The following is a 15,901-nucleotide window of genomic DNA, read 5'->3' on the forward strand; positions in this document are numbered from 1 at the left end:
TTAGCAACTGCATTTTTGTTCATTTCTTTACTTAAAAGGAATCAATCCCAGAACAACAGCAAAGGACCTTGTGAAGATGCTGGAGGAAACAGATACAAAAGTATCTATATCCACAGTAAAACGAGTCCTATATCGACATAACCTGAAAGGCCGCTCAGCAAGGAAGAAGCCACTGCTCCAAAACCGCCATGAAAAAGCCAGACTACGGTTTGCAACTGCACATGGGGACAAAGATCGTACTTTTTTGAGAAATGTACTCTGGTCTGATTAAACAAAAATAGAATTGTTTGGCCATAATGACCATTGATATGTTTGGAGGAAAAAGGGGAAGGCTTGCAAGCCGAAGAACACCATCCCAACCGTGAACCACGGGGGTGGCAGCATCATGCTGTGGGGGTGCTTTGCTGCAGGAGGGACTGGTGCACTTCACAAAATAGATGGCATCATGAGGAAGGAAAATTATGTAGATATATTGAAGCAACATCTCAAGACATCAGTCAGGAAGTTAAAGCTTGGTCGCAAATGGGTCTTCCAAATGGACAATGACCCCAAGCATACTTCCAAAGTTGTGGAAAAATGGCTTACGGACAACAAAGTCAAGGTATTGGAGTGGCCATCACAAAGCCCTGACCTCAATCCTATAGAAAATGTGTGGGCAGAACTGAAAAAGCGTGTGCGAGCAAGGAGGCCTACAAACCTGACTCAGTTACACCAGCTCTGTCAGGAGGAATGGGCCAAAATTCACCCAACTTATTGTGGGAAGCTTGTGGAAGGCTACCCGAAATGTTTGACCCAAGTTAAACAATTTAAAGGCAATGCTACCAAATACTAATTGAGTGTATGTAAACTTCTGATCCACTGGGAATGTGATGAAAGAAATAAAAGCTGAAATAAATCACTCTCCACTATTATTATGACATTTCACATTCTTAAAATAAAGTGGTGATCCTAACTGACCTAAGACAGGGAATTCTTACTAGGATTAAATGTCAGGAATTTTGAAAAACTGAGTTTAAATATATTTGGCTAAGGTGCATGTAAACCTCTGACTTCAACTGTACTTGAGATAAGCACATGGATTTTAAACTTTGTGAATACAACATTGAATGCAGTCCATACTTACCCTCTAATTTCAAGACATGCAGACTTCACATACAGCACATGACAGTAAGGTGAGGTGTTGCATAATATATACACAAGTCAAGCAATGCAAGATGGACAGACAAAACAGGACATGAATGGTTGAGGAAAAAGTACTAACGTGTGTATGTGAATGACCACCCTGATGAGCTCTTTATCAACGGGCTTTGTGATTTCCTTTATCAACAGAGTGATTTCCTTTAGAAAATTGAAAATAAACGGTTTAAATCTAATCCAATTTTAATGGTTAATACATACAGTATTTAAGAATAATCAATGATAACGGGCATGTGCGGCTTGAACACAAAATGTCTATATATGGCGTTTATGATTTGACATGTTAACAGTTATGAGACCTGCTATATGACATGTTAACAGTTATGAGACCTGCTATATGACATGTTAACAATTGTGAGACATGCTATATGACATGTTAACAGTTATGAGACCTGCTATATGACATGTTAACAATTGTGAGATGGTGAAGCAAAAACGGAAGATGGTCTACATTTTTCATAAAGGACTATAGGCTGAAACACTAAAGACTAATGGACTTAAAAAACGGAGTTACGGGGAATAACGAATCCTGTTTGGTTTTAAACCCATTTTATTTTATCAGTGGTTAAAAGTAATCAAAATCTGTAGGCTCAGTGTCCATGCCCATTTCGGATTCTGTTTTTGTGCAGCTTGATCATTAAAGAAAATTAAAGAATTAAGATAAAATCCACATTAAAACAAATGTATATGGTCCTCTCCTTGAAATACAATTAAAACAAAAAAAAGTTAAATCAATGTTGTAGTGTACCATTTGAACAACAATCCATTTTTATTAAGACGTAATAAACTTTAAGAAGTGCATTAGTGTATGCTTAAACTGCATTTTCTAAAGATTCCACCCTGGTCCTTATTACCTTGTTTTTAATTAAATTGGCCATTGAAAGTCTAATGCTCATATGCTAAAGGGAGAAAGTGGCAAATTTAAAAAATGCAGCCGTATCTGGTATTAAGAAAACATTTCAAAGCACTGAAGCGCAATGGAAGAAAGTAAGACAGCCTTGTCACGTCCGCTCAATCTGTTGTGGGAGAGTGGTTATGGTACGTGTTGTGTTCCGCAGCACTTATTTATAAAATTACCAAACGTGTCTATATAAAAATGAGTTTAGGATTTGATTAAGAAGTTAGACAATGGAGTAGAAAAGAAGATTCGAGGCTGTCTACTCACCCAAAGATAATTATATTGTTTTGATAAGACATTAGCAACTGCATTTTTGTTCATTTCTTTACTTAAAAGGAAAATACTAAAAAGGAAATAAAATACGTACCAAGTTCCAAGATAACGTTTTTAAAATTCTGCGATAGTTTAAGAAACTTGCTATATACTGTTTTAATTTACACCATCTGAGCTGCCAAAAAGTATAAAAGTATCAATATTCACAAATGACTATACAATAATCCTTAAATCAGTAGGTCCAAAAACTCCTCGGTTTTAAGTATCCCCAAAATGTAAATAGAGAAATTCACCCAGTGTTTAAAAAAAAAATTATTGAACAAATATATAATATATTTATGAAGATGTCAACAATATTTAATATACTTAAGACTTACAGTAGTGCAACTACCTATTGTCCATAAAAAAAGGAAAAAAAAAGATCTTTAAAAAGCACTAACTTTAAAAAATACCTTTAAAAAGGAGCACACCTGTGCATAGTATTGCTGTTTGAAAAGATAGCACAATAGTTTGAAAAGAAGGCACATGGGCCCTGGTAGTCTGAGCCAGATACCGTGGTGGGTATTGGAGATGAAGTAAGGTACTGGACAAGAGGATCACAGCAGAGTCCCAGGGTTGAGCCGCAGGAGGGGTAGGTAGACCGCAGAGGGGTTCGTGGGGAAAAGTAGGTTCAGGGGGTTGTGCAGGTGAACATGGCGAGAGACATAGGAGGTAAGAATGTTTCTGAGGTAAGAGTCACACAGACGTGGTGACTGTAGCATTATTGACCTCGTTTTTGTTGGAATCCAGGCCTTTGGCAGCGTTCAGGTCGTTACGGAGGTTCTCCGCTGCTTTCTTCATAGTCTTCAGCTCGCCTGGGTGAGGAGTGGCCCGTCGCATCAGTGTTCCCTGTGGGGAGGAGACAAACATAGGGGCAGGGAGGAGACAAACAGGGAGACGGATCTGTACGACTGAATGGACCCAGATTCTACAACAGGTCTCTCTTTATGCCATGCATTATATTACCTTCATAGCAACGGATATAATATGTTATACACTCAGTGGCCAGTTTATGCATGGTTCGCTTCTACAGACAGTGAGTCACATTGCCGTGGCTTGCTATATACTGTAAAGCAGGCAGACAGGCATTGAGGCATTCAGTTACTGTTCAACTGAACGTTAGAATGGGCAAAACGGGTGACCTAAGCAACTTGATCATCGGTGTCTGGCGCACCGGTTCCAGTATCTCAGAAATGGCCTGCCTCCTGGGCTTTTCACCTAATAAACTGGCAACTGAGTGTACATATACACTTGGACATACAGTATGGTCCAAAATTATTGGCACCCTTGATAAAAATGTTTTTCTTTAATACTGTATAAAATAAATACAAATACTGAGCTATATTGTATGCTAAAGAAAATGGGGATATTATTCTATTCTAATATAATTGCTCAGAGAAAGAGATTGTCATATTTTTTCTCTAAAAGCTAGGGGTCAAAATTATTGGCATCTCTGTTTTCAATACCTTACCTTCCGAGGATAACGGACATCCATACGTAAATGTATGCACGCATGACTAAGTCGCTTTAGATAAAAGCGTCTGCTAAATGGCATATATTTTTACTAATGGCACTGAGCCTTTTTCAAAAAAATTGAGATTTGAATTGAAGAGGGCAAGTCCATAAGCGCAGACGAAGGATATCAAGGATCTGGAAAGACTTTGTATGGAGGAATGGTATAAGATCCCTTCCAATGTGTTCTCCAATCTCTCTTTTTTTTTTTAAAGGCTCAGTGCTGTGAGTTATTGAAAACAGGGGTGCCAATAATTTTAACTCATATCTTTGAGGAAAAATAATATTACTTGTTAAACAAAATCTTTATCTGAGCAATTGTGTTAGTATAAAATAATATAATAGTCTTTTTATTTTTTTTTACATACAATATAGCTCAGTATTTGTATTATTTATTTTATACAGTTTTTTTTTGCTTATCTTTATCAAGGGTAACAACCATTTTGGACCCAACTAATTTAAAATATCTGAAAGATTAAACCTAGTTTTAAACCAGTTAATGGACTCAACAATGATCATGGCTTTTTATTAGTTTAATCTAAATTCAAGTGGCATCTCTATTCCTTGTTTAGTGAGTATTGACAGTTTTGACGTTTCAAACGACCCGTGAGTGGTGAAAGGTATTTTCTACCTCATCGCCTACTGTCATTCCCCTTCACACGCTCCTCATCTCTCCACAACCTTATCGTCTCTTCACACACTTCTAGTCCTTCATCTCACCTTTTTATCATCCTCGTCATCGTCATCATCCAGGAAGTGGATGGCACTGATCCTGTTCATGGCTCTGTCATCCCAGGTGTCATCCACCATGTCATTCACCAGGCTCTCCAAAGCACCGCAGCGAGCCAGGTTGTCTGAGCCTAAAACAGGATCCATTGGATATGCATGTGAGGATAGTAATCATTCACATCTTTATTAATAATTGGCTTTTCAAAATGACGTTTAAAATCATGCATGAAATGTAAGACCTGTGTGAAAACTACCACAAAAGTGGCCTGAATTCTCCAACAGATTAAAATCTATGTGTTTGGTATGATTGCTTCACTCAATCATGACATATGGATGCAGCAACTAGGTTGTGGAGATAGCGCAAAATAATCACTATCAACAATTGGATCATGCCTAGATTCTGCCAGGCCTCAGCTGAGTGAGTGAACGAGCCTCTCCTCGCCCAGCACAGCCAGATTTTAATAGCTGCAGTTCAGTTGGGAGTTAAGCCTCTTTAGCTGTCCAATCCACTGAGGTCTTTTTCTTTTCCAATACATAGCAGCGTAGCACCAGAACTAGATCGATTAGAGCACGTGTCAAACTCAAGGCAGGGGGGCCGGATCCCATTCAATCCGGCCCGCAGGTGGTTGAGTACAAAATGCCATAAAAAATGTATACAGTGAATTTGGAAAGTATTCACACCCCTTGACTTTTTCCACATTTTGTTACAGCCTTATTCTAAAATGGATTAAATTGTTTTTTCCCCTCATAAATCTACACACAATACCCCATAATGACAAAGCAAAAACAGCATTGAAATTATTTTTGCAAAAAAAATAAAAGTACTGAAATATCACATTTACAAAAGTATTCAGACCATTTACTCAGTACTCTGTTGAAGCACCTTGGGCAGCGATTACAGCCTCGAGTCTTCTTGGGTATGACGCTACAAGCTTGGCATACAGTTGAAATCGGAAGTTTACATACACTTAGGTTGGAGTCATTAAAACTTGTTTTTCAACCACTCCACAGATTTCTTGTTAACAAACTATAGTTTTGGCAAGTCGATTAGGACATCTACTTTGTGCATGACACAAGTAATTTTTCCAACAATTGTTTACAGACAGATTATTTCACTTATAATTCACTTTATCACAATTCCAGTGGGTCAGAAGTTTACTTACACTAAGTTGACTGTGCCTTTAAACAGCTTGGAAAATTCCAGAAAATGATGTCATGGCTTTGAAGCTTCTAATAGGCTGAATTGACATAATTTGAGTCAATTGGAGGTGTACCTGTGGATGTATTTCAAGGCCTACCTTCAAACTCAGTGCCTCTTTGCTTGACATCATGGGAAAATCAAAAGAAATCAGCCAAGACCTCAGAAAACAAATTGTAGACCTCCAAAAGTCTGGTTCATCCTTGGGAGCAATTTCCAAACGCCTGAAGGTACCACGTTCATCTGTACAAACAATATTACGCAAGTATAAACACCATGGGACCACGCAGCCGTCATACTGCTCAGCAAGGAGACGCGTTCTGTCTCCTAGAGATGAACGTACTTTGGTGCGAAAAGTGCAAATCAATCCCAGAACAACAGCAAAGGACCTTGTGAAGATGCTGGAGAAAACAAGTACAAAAGTATCTATATACACAGTAAAACGAGTCCTATATCGACATAACCTGAAAGGCCACTCAGCAAGGAAGAAGCCACTGCTCCAAAACCGCCCCCCCCCAAAAAAAAGATCATACTTTTTGGAGAAATGTCCTCTGGTCTGATGAAACAAAAATAGAACTGTTTGGCCATAATGACCATCGTTATGTTTGGAGGAAAAAGGGGGTTGCTTGCAAGCCGAAGAACACCATCCCAACCGTGAAGCACGGGGGTGGCAGCATCATGCTGTGGAGGTGCTTTGCTGCAGGAGATATTCTGGTGCACTTCACAAAATTGATGTGGATATATTGAAGCAACATCTCAATACATCAGTCAGGAAGTTAAAGCTTGGTCGCAAATGGGTCTTCCAAATGGACAATGACCCTAAGCATACTACCAAAGTTGTGGCAAAATGGCTTAAGGACAACAAAGTCAAGGTATTGGAGTGGCCATCACAAAGCCCTGACCTCAATAGAAAATGTGTGGGCAGAACTGAAAAAGTATGTGCAAGCAAGGAGGCCTACAAACCTGACTCAGTTACACCAGCTCTGTCAGGAGGAATGGGCCAAAATTCACCCAACTTATTGTGGGAAGCTTGTGGAAGGCTACCTGAAACGTTTGACCCAAGTTAAACAATTTAAAGGCAATGCTACCAAATACTAATTGAGTGTATGTAAACTTCTGACCTACTGGGAATGTGATGAAATAAATAAAAGCTGAAATAAATCACTCTCTACTATTATTTTGACATTTCACATTCTTAAAATAAAGTGGTGATCCTAACTGACCTAAGACAGTGAATTTTTACTAGGATTAAATGTCAGGAATTGTGAAAAACTGAGTTTAAATGTATTTGGCTAAGGTGTATGTAAATATCCGACTTCAACTGTTCCTTTATTTGGGAGTTTCTCCTATTCTTCTCTGCAGATCCTCTCAAGCTCTGTCAGGTTGGATGGGGAGCGCTGCTGCACAGCTATTTTCAGGTCTCTCCAGAGATGTTCGATAGGGTTCAAGTCCGGGCCACTCAAGGACATTCAGAGACTTGTCCCGAAGCCACTTCTGCGTTATCTTGGCTGTGTGCTTAGGGTCGTTGACCTGTTGGAAGGTGAACCTTCGCCCCAGACGGAGGTCCTGAGCGCTCTGGAGCAGGTTTTCATCAAGGATCTCTCTGTACTTTGCTCCGTTCATCTTTCCCTTGATCCTGACTAGTTTCCCAGTCCCTGCCGCTGAAAAACATCCCCACAGCATGATGCTGCCACCACCATGCTTCACCGTAGGGATGGTTCCAGGTTTCCTCCAGACGTGACGCTTGGCATTCAGGCCAAAGAGTTCAGTCTTGGTTTCATCAGACCAGAGAATCTTGTTTCTCATGGTCTGAGAGTCTTTAGGTGCCTTTTGGCAAACTCCAAGCGGGCTGTCATGTGCCTTTTACTGAGGAGTGGCTTCCGTCTGGCCACTACAGTACCATAAAGGCCTGATTGGTGGAGTGCTGCAGAGATGGTTGTCCTTCTGGAAGTTTCTCCCGTCTCCACAAAGGAACTCTGGAGCTCTGGCAGATTGACCATTGGGTTCTTGGTCACCTCCCTGACCAAGGTCCTTCTCCCCCGATTACTCAGTTTGGCCAGGCGGCCAGCTCTAGGTGGTCTTGGTGGTTCCAAACGTATTCCATTTAAGAATGATGAGGCCACTCTGTTCTTGGGGACCTTCAATGCTGCAGACAATTTTTGGTACCCTTCCCCAGATCTGTACCTCGACACAATCCTGTCTCGGAGCTCTACGGACAATTCCTTCGACCTCATGGCTTAGTTTTTGCTCTGACATGCACTGTCAACTGTGGGACCTTATATAGACAGGTGTGTGCCTTTCCAGATCATGTCCAATCAATTGAATTTACCACAGGTGGACTCCAATCAAGTTGTAGAAACATCTTAAGGATGATCAATGGAAACAGGATGCACCTGAGCTCAATTGAGTCTCATAGCAAAGGGTCTGAATACTTATGTAAATAAGGTATCTGTTATTGATTTTTTTCCATTTTAGAATAAGGCCGTAACATAACAAAATGTGGAAAAAGTCAAGGGGTCTGAATACTTTCCGAATGCACTGTATATACAGTACCAGTCAAAAGTTTGGACACCTACTCATTCAAGGGTTTTTCTTTATTTTTACTATTTTCTACATTGTAGAATAATAGTGAAGACATTAAACTATGAAATAACACATGGAATAATGTAATAACCAAAAAAGTGTTAAACAAATCAAAATATATTTGATATTTGATATTCTTCAAATAGCCATCCTTTGCTTTGATGACAGCTTTGCACACTCTTGGCATTCTCTCAACCAGCTTCATGAGGTAGTCACCTGAAATGCATTTCAATTAACAGGTGTGCCTTCTTAAAAGTTAATTTGTGGAATTTCTTTCCTTCTTAATGCATTTGAGCCAATCAGTTGTGTTGTGACAAGGTAGGGGTGGTATACAGAAGATAGCCCTATTTGATAAAAGACCAAGTCCAATATTATGGCAAGAACAGCTCAAATAAGCAAAGAGAAACGACAGTCCATCCTTAATTTAAGACATGAAGATCAGTCAATACGGACAATTTCAAGAACTTTGAAAGTTTCTTCAAGTGCAGTTGCAAAAATCATCAAGCACTATGATGAAACTGGCTCTCATGAGGACCACCACAGGAAAGGAAGATGCAGAGTTACATCTGCTGCAGAGGATAAGTTAATTAGAGTTAACTGCACCTCAGATTGGAGCCCAAATAAATGCTTAAGAGTTTAAGTAACAGACACATCAACAAAGAATGTTCAGAGGAGACTGCGTAAATCAGGCCTTCATGGTTGAATTGCTGCAAAGAAACCACTACTAAAGGACACCAATAAGAAGAAGAGACTTGCTTGGGCCAAGAAACACAAGCAATGGACATTAGACTGGTGGGAATCTGTCCTTTGGTCTGGAGTCCAAATTTGAGATTTTTTTGTTCCAACCGCCGTGTCTTTGTGAGACGCAGAGTAAGTGAACGGATGATCTCCACATGTGTAGTTCCCACCGTGAAGCACGGAGGAGGCGGTGTGATGGTGTTGGGGTGCTTTTGCTGGTGACACTGTCTGTGATTTATTTAGAATTCATGGCACACTTAACCAGCATGGCTACCACAGCATTCTGCAGCGATACGCCATCCCATCTGGATTGGGCTTAGTGGGACTATCATTTGTTTTTCAACAGGACAATGACCCAACACACCTCCAGGCTGTGTAAGGGCTATTTGACCAAGGAGAGTGATGGAGTGCTGCATCAGATGACCTGGCCTCCACAAACACCCGACCTCAACCCAATTGAGATGGTTTGGGATGAGTTGGACCGCAGAGTGAAGGAAAAGCAGCCAACAAGTGTTCAGCATATGTGGGAACTCCTTCAAGACTCTTGGAAAAGCATTCCAGGTGAAGCTGGTTGAGAGAATGCCAAGTGTGCAAAGCTGTCATCAAGGCAAAGGGTGGCTAAATATATTTTGATTTGTTTAACACTTTTTTGGTTACTACATGATTCCATATGTGTTATTTCATAGTTTTGATGTCTTCACTATTATTATTAAAAAATATATATATATATATTGTAAAGTGGTCATCCCACTGGCTATCATAAGGTGAATGCACCAATTTGTAAGTCGCTCTGGATAAGAGCGTCTGCTAAATTACGAAAATGTAAATGTAAATGTATTCTACAATGTAGAAAATAGTAAAAGTAAAGAAAAACCCTTGAATGAGTAGGTGTTCTAAAACTTTTGACCCGTAGTGTAACTTGCAGGATATCATGGTAGCCAATGTGTGTTGGCCAGTATACCTGGATTTACTGTTACTGCTGCTAGTAACTTTAGCACTCAGGTTAGCATGTGGCTAGCTATAGCTACCATCAGCCAACAACAGAGTTTTATCCAGTTTGGTTATAGGCGTTCAATGTCTACAATGCTGGTAAAGGCTTATCTTGATTTTGTGTAACAGTACAAGAAATGCTGATGTTCTGAACTGCTAATAAGTGATACGTTTCAAGGCTGCTAGTGGTTAGCTAGTAGAGGTAAGCCAGCAAGGGTCTAAAAGGGGCTATGCTAAAAGCCTGTGTGCTGTAAAAGTGATAATTTGTTTTAGCTGATACAGAATAAAGAAATCAGAGGATATGGTCAGATGATAAGTTGGCTTTATTCAGAGTGCCAATTTATTTTTGCAAAAACCATAGGAGGACTCGATATGATGTGGGTCTTTACTGTCTTATGTGATCAGTGGTTCACTTTTTCAAACATTTTTCCGACATGACTCCGGTTAAATTATATAAAATATGAATTTCTCCCAAAATACAAATTTAAAGTGATATGTCATATTGGGACTTTTAATTGGAAGAATGAAACAAATCAGAATGTTTAACAACCTAATTCCGCAATTTTCCCTTTAATGCCGAGTGCCAAGCAGAGACGCGCATCAGGTCACATTTTTACAGTCTTTGGTATGACCCTGCCGGGGATCGAACTCCCAACCTTCCAATTTCAGGGCGGATACTCTACCCACAAGACCACTGAGTTTATAGCACATGAGAAGACCTTACCTTTACTGTCAGGTTCTGAAGGCTGCTGGGGCAGGAGAACACAGGTGAGCACCTTTTCCCCCGACTCTGGGTCCATGTCATTCTGGAAGGTGAGTAGAGGCTGGGACTGGTTCTCTGACAGCCACAGGGCCTTGAGTCGCAGCGTGGTCAGAGATATGGGTAGGTGGAGTAGTCTGGAGAGAGATGATACCGTGTTATTGAAAGGCTTCAGAGAATATTTTGTGAACCTTATTGATTTGTGGACAGCTCAGAAGGAGTTTATGTTGGTGTCAAATATTATGACTTACTTTGCTACAAGTGAGCACCTGTCACATAAAAATAAATTAAAAAAATATGCCATTTAGCAGACGCTTTTATCCAAAGCGACTTACAGTCATGTGCGCATACATTTTTACGTAAGGGTGGTCCCGGGGATCGAACCCACTACCCTGGCGTTACAAGTGCCATGATCTACCAATTGAGCTACAGAGGACCACATATAAAAGCGTTACTGGATCTGGGGTATAATAATGTAAATAATGTATATGATATAATGTGTATATGATCAAAGGTTAATAAAGACACATTTACAGTGGGGGAAAAAAGTATTTAGTCAGCCACCAATTGTGCAAGTTCTCCCACTTAAAAAGATGAGAGAGGCCTGTAATTTTCATCATAGGTACACGTCAACTATGACAGACAAAATGAGAAAGAAAATTCCAGAAAATCACATTGTAGGATTTTTAATGAATTTATTTGCAAATTATGGTGGAAAATAAGTATTTTGTCAATAACAAAAGTTTCTCAATACTTTGTTATATATCCTTTGTTGGCAATGACACAGGTCAAACGTTTTCTGTAAGTCTTCACAAGGTTTTCACACACTGTTGCTGGTATTTTGGCCCATTCCTCCATGCAGATCTCCTCTAGAGCAGTAATGTTTTGGGGCTGTCGCTGGGCAACACAGACTTTCAACTCCCTCCAAAGATTTTCTATGGGGTTGAGATCTGGAGACTGGCTAGGCCACTCCAGGACCTTGAAATGCTTCTTACGAAGCCACTCCTTCGTTGCCCGGGCGGTGTGTTTGGGATCATTGTCATGCTGAAAGACCCAGCCACGATTCATCTTCAATGCCCTTGCTGATGGAAGGAGGTTTTCACTCAAAATCTCACGATACATGGCCCCATTCATTCTTTCCTTTACACGGATCAGTCGTCCTGGTCCCTTTGCAGAAAAACAGCCCCAAAGCATGATGTTTCCACCCCCATGCTTCACAGTAGGTATGGTGTTCTTTGGATGCAACTCAGCATTCTTTGTCCTACAAACACGACGAGTTGAGTTTTTACCAAAAAGTTATATTTTGGTTTCATCTGACCATATGAAAATTCTCCCAATCCTCTTCTGGATCATCCAAATGCACTCTATCAAACTTCAGACGGGCCTGGACATGTACTGGCTTAAGCAGGGGGACACGTCTGGCACTGCAGGATTTGAGTCCCTGGCGGCGTAGTGTGTTACTGATGGTAGGCTTTGTTACTTTGGTCCCAGCTCTCTGCAGGTCATTCACTAGGTCCCCCCGTGTGGTTCTGGGATTTTTGCTCACCGTTCTTGTGATCATTTTGACCCAAAGGGGTGAGATCTTGCGTTGAGCCCCAGATCGAGGGAGATTATCAGTGGTCTTGCATGTCTTCCATTTCCTAAAATTGCTCCCACAGTTGATTTCTTCAAACCAAGCTGCTTACCTATTGCAGATTCAGTCTTCCCAGCCTGGTGCAGGTCTACAATTTTGTTTCTGGTGTCCTTTGACAGCTCTTTGGTCTTGGCCATAGTGGAGTTTGGAGTGTGACTGTTTGAGGTTGTGGACAGGTGTCTTTTATACTGATAACAAGTTCAAACAGGTGCCATTAATACAGGTAACGAGTGGAGGACAGAGGAGCCTCTTAAAGAAGAAGTTACAGGTCTGTGAGAGCCAGAAATCTTGCTTGTTTGTAGGTGACCAAATACTTATTTTCCACCATAATTTGCAAATAAATTCATTAAAAATCCTACAATGTGATTTTCTGGAGAAAAAAAATCTCAATTTGTCTGTCATAGTTGACGTGTACCTATGATGAAAATTACAGGCCTCTCTCATCTTTTTAAGTGGGAGAACTTGCACAATAGGTGGCTGACTAAATACTTTTTTTCCGCACTGTAATTGAATTTTAATATGTGACTCGTTTCAGGAAACTAGGCGTATGTCGCACATCACTACTTCACAGGAGCAGCATTTGAACGTAAACATTTATTTTTTATCAAAACACGTTTTTGGGCAGAAATGTATTCTGGAACATGTGAACTTTACCCATCCCACTAGCCATGATTCGCTGAGATAATGTATGGGCTGGACATCCCAGTAGATGAGTTTGGATTGAACTGCCATGTTGCACGCTTCTGTCTATAACGTGAGCTGTTCAGTATGTGTTGACAGTCTTTACTACCGTGCCGTTTTTGAAAGATATAACGTTAGCCATCGAGAACTACAAAAGTTTTGCTACTTTTCTCAACAACATTGATGCCCTGAATTTAGCAGGCGCTATCGACAGATCAGTAGGGAAATGTGATTGGCTACTTTCTGCACCCGCCACGGTCAGTGTGAACCGGAGTGACTTGACACAAAGCTGGCCAAACAAGATGTAGCTACAAACAAAACTGAGTTAAATGGTTCCAGTCAGCCGTGAAGCGTTCATCCATGTATACGGGTAAGAGTCTAGCTACATTTTCCAGATATAAGTTTCCAATTCTGTCACAATTTTTTTTTTATTGCAAGTTAAAGCGTACTGTTAGTTAGCTAGCAAACGTTAGCTTGCACGCACACTAGCTAACATTACGTGTATGATCGGTGTATTGATATTATTGGAATCAGAAAACCATTTGCATTGCTAGTTATAGCCTAATGTTAGCTAGCTAACATTGAACCTAGTTTGTTAGCTTTAACTACCTGCAGATTCATCCTACAGCTATGACAATGTTTGTATTGGTAGTAGTACGAGTTGGGGTTATGTCGGTTCATTATTTAGCTTGCTAGCTACCTAGCTAGCTACATGTTTAAACAAAAAAAAAAGACTCCACTTCGACTGGATTATTGCATGACCCATCAAATTAGCAGGTGTGTCTGGGGGTGATTACAGCCATCGATTGTATTTCATGAACATGTGTACAATGTCTAGACAATAGTGACCCATCCACTTAGCTAGATGTGGATGAGGGGTGGTTATAGCATTTCCTTCACATGACCCATCAATGTAGACAAGTGTGTCGGCTAAGCATCATCTAATAACAAAAATATATTTTTATCTGGCAACTTTCTGTTTTTGATATTGCTACTATGCAAGTACTATCACTGTCGTTTACACCTTCTGTGTCCTGTGCATGTGACACATAAACTTATATTTTATTTGATGTAGTGTGTGTTCACCACATGGCCTCAAATGTGAATCCTTAAAGTGGTGGGTGGGATTAGGCTTAAGAGGGTGTGAACGACGCTGAATGAGTGTAGACAAAGAAGAGCTATCCAGTAGGTGTATCAAAAACATTCGAGGGCCATTTTCTCAAAAGTGGGGTTACAAGTTTATCAACTTTCAAAGCAGAATTACTTTCCCATTGTTCCTGAACTGCAGTGTATGATATACAATTGTATAGCTCTGAGTCTGTACTTTTATCCAATGTAAAAAAACACAATTTCAAATGTTGCTACATACAGTGGGGAAAACAAGTATTTAGTCAGCCACCAATTGTGCAAGTTCTCCCACTTAAAAAGATGAGAGAGGCCTGTCATTTTCATCATAGGTACACGTCAACTATGACAGACAAATTGAGAAGAGAAAAATCCAGAAAATCACATTGTAGGATTTTTAATGAATTTATTTGCAAATTATGGTGGAAAATAAGTATTTGGTCACCTACAAACAAGCAAGATTTCTGGCTCTCACAGACCTGTAACTTCTTATTTAAGAGGCTCCTCTGTCCTCCACTCGTTACCTGTATTAATGGCACCTGTTTGAACTTGTTATCAGTATAAAAGACACCTGTCCACAACCTCAAACAGTCACACTCCAAACTCCACTATGGCCAAGACCAAAGAGCTGTCAAATGACACCAGAAACAAAATTGTAGACCTGCACCAGGCTGGGAAGACTGAATCTGCAATAGGTAAGCAGCTTGGTTTGAAGAAATCAACTGTGGGAGCAATTATTAGGAAATGGAAGACATACAAGACCACTGATAATCTCCCTAGATCTGGGGCTCCACGCAAGATCTCACCCCCGTGGGGTCAAAATGATCACAAGAACGGTGAGCAAAAATCCCAGAACCACACGGGGGGACCTAGTGAATGACCTGCAGAGAGCTGGGACCAAAGTAACAAAGCCTACCATCAGTAACACACTACGCCGCCAGGGACTCAAATCCTGCAGTGCCAGACGTGTCCCCCTGCTTAAGCCAGTACATGTCCAGGCCCGTCTGAAGTTTGCTAGAGTGCATTTGGATGATCCAGAAGAGGATTGGGAGAATTTTCATATGGTCAGATGAAACCAAAATATAACTTTTTGGTAAAAACTCAACTCGTCGTGTTTGGAGGACAAAGAATGCTGAGTTGCATCCAAAGAACACCATACCTACTGTGAAACATGGGGGTGGAAACATCATGCTTTGGGGCTGTTTTTCTGCAAAGGGACCAGGACGACTGATCCGTGTAAAGGAAAGAATGAATGGGGCCATGTATCGTGATATTTTGAGTGAAAACCTCCTTCCATCAGCAAGGGCATTGAAGATGAAACGTGGCTGGGTCTTTCAGCATGACAATGATCCCAAACACACCGCCCGGGCAACGAAGGAGTGGCTTCGTAAGAAGCATTTCAAGGTCCTGGAGTGGCCTAGCCAGTCTCCAGATCTCAACCCCATAGAAAATCTTTGGAGGGAGTTGAAAGTCTGTGTTGCCCAGCGACAGCCCCAAAACATCACTGCTCTAGAGGAGATCTGCATGGAGGAATGGGCCAAAATA

At 40.6% G+C, this 15,901-nt stretch overlaps 1 protein-coding gene across 1 annotated transcript in view; it reads right to left on the reverse strand.

The window, feature by feature from the left end:
• Nucleotides 1-1,947: 1,947 nt before the first annotated feature.
• Nucleotides 1,948-15,901, reverse strand: part of LOC121575108 (leucine-rich repeat-containing protein 1) — a 64,217-nt gene continuing 50,263 nt past the window's right edge. Inside the window, exons 12-14 of the mRNA XM_041887963.2 lie at nucleotides 10,882-11,054; nucleotides 4,640-4,779; nucleotides 1,948-3,256 (exon numbers count right to left, since the gene is read on the reverse strand). Of these exons, the coding sequence (XP_041743897.1) occupies nucleotides 3,104-3,256; nucleotides 4,640-4,779; nucleotides 10,882-11,054 (466 nt within the window). The 3' untranslated portion in view covers nucleotides 1,948-3,103. The remainder of the gene's footprint in view (nucleotides 3,257-4,639; nucleotides 4,780-10,881; nucleotides 11,055-15,901) is intronic.

The sequence above is a fragment of the Coregonus clupeaformis genome, chromosome 1 (assembly GCF_020615455.1).
Source record: "Coregonus clupeaformis isolate EN_2021a chromosome 1, ASM2061545v1, whole genome shotgun sequence".
Taxonomy (NCBI): Eukaryota; Metazoa; Chordata; class Actinopteri; order Salmoniformes; family Salmonidae; genus Coregonus; species Coregonus clupeaformis.